This window comes from Pyxicephalus adspersus, unplaced genomic scaffold (assembly GCF_032062135.1).
Source record: "Pyxicephalus adspersus unplaced genomic scaffold, UCB_Pads_2.0 Sca197, whole genome shotgun sequence".
In the NCBI taxonomy this organism is placed as follows: domain Eukaryota; kingdom Metazoa; phylum Chordata; class Amphibia; order Anura; family Pyxicephalidae; genus Pyxicephalus; species Pyxicephalus adspersus.
In genome coordinates this window covers 12,866-16,902 of record NW_027317204.1, presented here as the reverse complement: position 1 = coordinate 16,902, position 4,037 = coordinate 12,866, and the positions used below count along the sequence as shown (strand labels likewise).

General features: G+C 34.3%; 1 protein-coding gene across 1 annotated transcript; it reads left to right on the top strand.

Annotated features, from left to right (window-relative positions):
* Window positions 1-1,876: 1,876 nt before the first annotated feature.
* Window positions 1,877-2,636, top strand: LOC140344927 (olfactory receptor 13C9-like; the record flags this gene model as incomplete). Its single annotated transcript, XM_072432112.1, has 1 exon — window positions 1,877-2,636. A coding segment is annotated over exon 1 (760 nt), but the record flags the coding sequence as incomplete, so codon positions are not given.
* Window positions 2,637-4,037: the final 1,401 nt, after the last annotated feature.

Genomic DNA, 4,037 nt, shown 5'->3' with positions numbered 1-4,037 from the left:
AACCTCTTTCTTTCCTCTTCATTCATACTCAAATACTACATAGGGGTGGATCAATATTATGATACATATAGTGAGGAGGAGTTAAACCCATTCTATACTGATTTTTCCCAGGACACAAGTTAAGCTAATGGCTCATGTGCTCACAGCGGCTAGATGGCAGTACAATGGAAATCAAAGGCCCCTTCCACAGAACTAAATCTCCACAAGTATAAGATGTTAGACTAATGGGACTGCTCATGGCTAGGGTAATTGACTGCCTGGATAAACATAAGGCAATATGGTCAAAATGGGACCAATACTACATAGCACAGTCCTAATTGGTCCTAAGCTCAGCGTGAAGCTCCTATATAAGTTAACAAATGTAGAAACCATTATCCCCTCGTTAATTGTAATTCCTCCCCTTAATTGTATGTTTTCTTTGTATACAAACTCTTCTTTTCTTCATTTTTTATTTTCCCTTGTTGCTTCTTCCCCTTATTTTTAAGCACTGTAGAATGTTACTAGGAAAAGAAAAAGGCTTCGTAATTAAAGGATAATCGGTAACAACCTCGCTATACTATTAGACTTTTGAATGATGTCTTATGCTTGAACTTTTTTCTCTTTCTTTATATTTTTTGTAATAATATCTTTGTTTGTTTGAAAAAATTTAATAAAAAATACATTTAAAAATGCTTTAAAACCAGTAATGAGATTTTCATGGCACTGTTGCACTTGCTGCCAATCCCACGCTGTGCATTATTGTAGTATAACACATGCTGCCCAGTCCCTCTAGGGGTGTTCTTTGTAGCAGTAAAGGAGTCCTAGAAATTAAATGTCTGTCCTCTGCTCTGCAGCTTCCCTTTAGCCATGCACTTTCTACCTGGAATATCCTTCTCAGGATCCCCAGCACATACATTCATGTTATGTGCAGCTGAAAGGCTTTGGAGTATGTTCTAAAACCAATGAGCAGATCCCCCCCCCCCCCAGTTTTGGGGAAGAAAAAGTGCGTCCTATACGGCAAAAATACTGTATATGTTGCAAATCTTTTTTTAATTTAAAAAAATAAAAACATTATAAACAAAATTAAAAAAATAATTTGCTGTTTTTGGGGTGTATTTACACATTTTTTATTAGCTTTGTTGGCCAATATTCAACTATGTTTTCACCTGTCCCCTTAACCACATTCACATGTTCACACATTAATTTGCAACATTTGCCCATTGAATCAAAAGCAAAAAATACAAAAGTTTCCCTGGTTTCATGTGAGAAATGTAAGATCTTGCTGACACCTTAAGGCAAGGATCATTTTCTTATGGGGATGATTTCGGACAATGGGTTCAGACCAAAGGCTTAAAACTCCATCTCCATCTCAAATTTTTAACCCTTACAACTCTAAACTCTTGAACAATAACATAAACCTAATTTATGTCCCTATTTTAATTACACATCTGGCCTATGAGAGTACGCAGGTCCTTTTCAGACAATACCTGTTTGTGAGCCGTCTTTTATTACAAAATCAATGATGCCAATTTTTTTTGAAGGATAGACTGATGGTCCATACCACGTTCTCTGTGCCCCATTCTGCACTTTGTTGAATGTTTTCATATTGCCATCACAGCTTATATCTTGCATGCCTTTGGATTGTTTTCTACACATCAGCTTAGATGTCTGCTTGTCCATGTCTCTGACACTCTCTATGGATGTATAATACAAAGGCTACTCATTGCTACCCTAGACCTTTGACTTTACTACTGCCCCTAATATGTGCAGAAATGTACTTTACAGATGTTAACAACTATGTCTTTGTTTTTGTAGATCTGTACACGAGTTATGCTTTTTAAAAAATAAAAATCATCAAATTTAAAATTTTTGCATTTAAACATCCTTAAACTTTGATATGGGTTCTGGGAATCAGACCTCCGTAAAAGAATTCATTCTTGTTGGCTTTCCTCAAAACAGACAGATTTGCTTACTACTATTTTTCTCTTCCCTTTTCATTTATATACTGACCATTCTAGGAAATGGTTTTATGATTTGTGCTGTCATCGTTGGTCCTAAATTGCACACTCCAATGTACTTTTTTCTCTGCAATCTCTCTTTCATTGATTTGTGTTTGTCTACCACTTCTGTTCCCAAATCTTTAATTGATCTCCTCTCTAAGGACAGAAAAATTTCGGTGCTAAGTTGCATGGCACAAGTCAACATTGGGCTATTTCTAGGATCTACGGAGATCATACTATTAACAGTGATGGCGTACGATCGATATATCGCTATATGTTCTCCCTTGCATTATACCACCATTATGAATTGGAAAGTTTGTCAAAACATTGCTGTCTTTACGTGGTCACTGGCATTTTTTTTAGCAGTTGTCCCCACTTTCTCCAAGCCTCTAATTTTCTGTACAAAAAACAAATTGGATCATTTTTCTTGTGAGATACTAATGCTAATGGAGATAGCATGTGGTAACGTCACATATTCCAGAATAAAAACATTTGTCCTGAGCTTGGTATTATTAATTACTCCCTTTATTTTTATTGTAGTTTCCTATTGCCTTATCATTTTATCGATAATGAAAATTAAATCAACCAGTGGAAGATCAAAAGCTTTTTCCACTTGTGCTTCTCACCTGACCGTTATTATCCTGTTTTTTGGGACAAGTATAACTATGTATATGGGACAAACAAAATATTTTTCTTCCATTCACAAATATATTTCAATAGTATATGGTGCTATTACTCCTGCATTAAACCCTTTATTATATAGCATAAGAAATAATGACGTAAAAGAAACGTTATATAAACTAATTACATAAATGTCTTTGATTGCAATAAAGTGGACTTCAACCCTAAAACGTATCTCCTATGATGACAACACTGATAAACTACAGGGGCATACTCTCGGAAGTGTGTTAGAAGAAGGGTATGTTTAGTTAGGGGTAATATCTACCTACAATCACCCTAATGTTGCCTTTAACTGTTGAATACAAAGCATTTTTTCTTCTTTATGAACACTTTTTTTTTGTTTTAGCTAACTATGAGCCACAGCAGTAATGGAATTTTATCTTTTCTACCATTCTCATGATTTATATCCTGGGTTCTCCATTATTATTATTATTATTATTAAACAGGATTTATATAGCGCCAACATATTACGCAGCGCTGTGTCCATGATAATCTATCTTCCCCAGTTTCCACATTTTTTTATTAATCGGGCCCAATAATTCAACAGTAAATGTATAATATTTAAATAGTAATTTGAAAAAAAAAATGTTTGAAGTTTATTGTATCCTAGATGTATAATTGGAACTGAGTTGCAAACTGAGTGTTCAGTTTCATCAACAAACGACAGGCAGGTAAATTGACACCCCCTCCACTGCCTTCTACAATAGGTGCCCTTTTGTGGTGTTGTGCTGAACAGAAGAGACAGTTTACAAAAAGCAAATGATTTAATTTTTCGGGACCTAAAAAGAAGAAATTATATATTTAAAAATAAATATTTTAAAAAATTATGAAGTGGTATGAGGAATTTTCTAAGGCAATAGTTTCTACTCCAGCTATTTAAGGAAATTAGGGAGGACACTATTTTAAGGTCACATTTTATGTTAGTCAAGAAAATTAAGGATTAAAAAAAAATTATTTATAAAGTTACGCTGTAATTTGCAAGCCCCCATTTTCTTCAAATGCAAATTAGGGAAATCGGGTAGAAATATAAAAAGAATAAAATAAATTAAAAGGTGTATTCACTAATTATGTCCCTAAAAGGGGAAACTGAAGACTTAAAAAACTTTAAATATAAATGTAAAATCACAGCAATTACATCCAGATATTCTCAGACAATGATTTCCTATTGTTGCTAAGACGATTGACAGTGTTTTTCATAATTTTAATGTGGATGCATTTGAAAATGCGGTTGTCAGGTCTAAGCCAGTTTGGCAACAGAAGTAGGTCTTACAAAACTCAAACTAAACGTCTGGGTCTAGATGTAAAATTCACCAAATTAGCAACAGGAGGGAAAACACCAGCACCATTACTAAGCACAACACTACCAATAGTAATAGA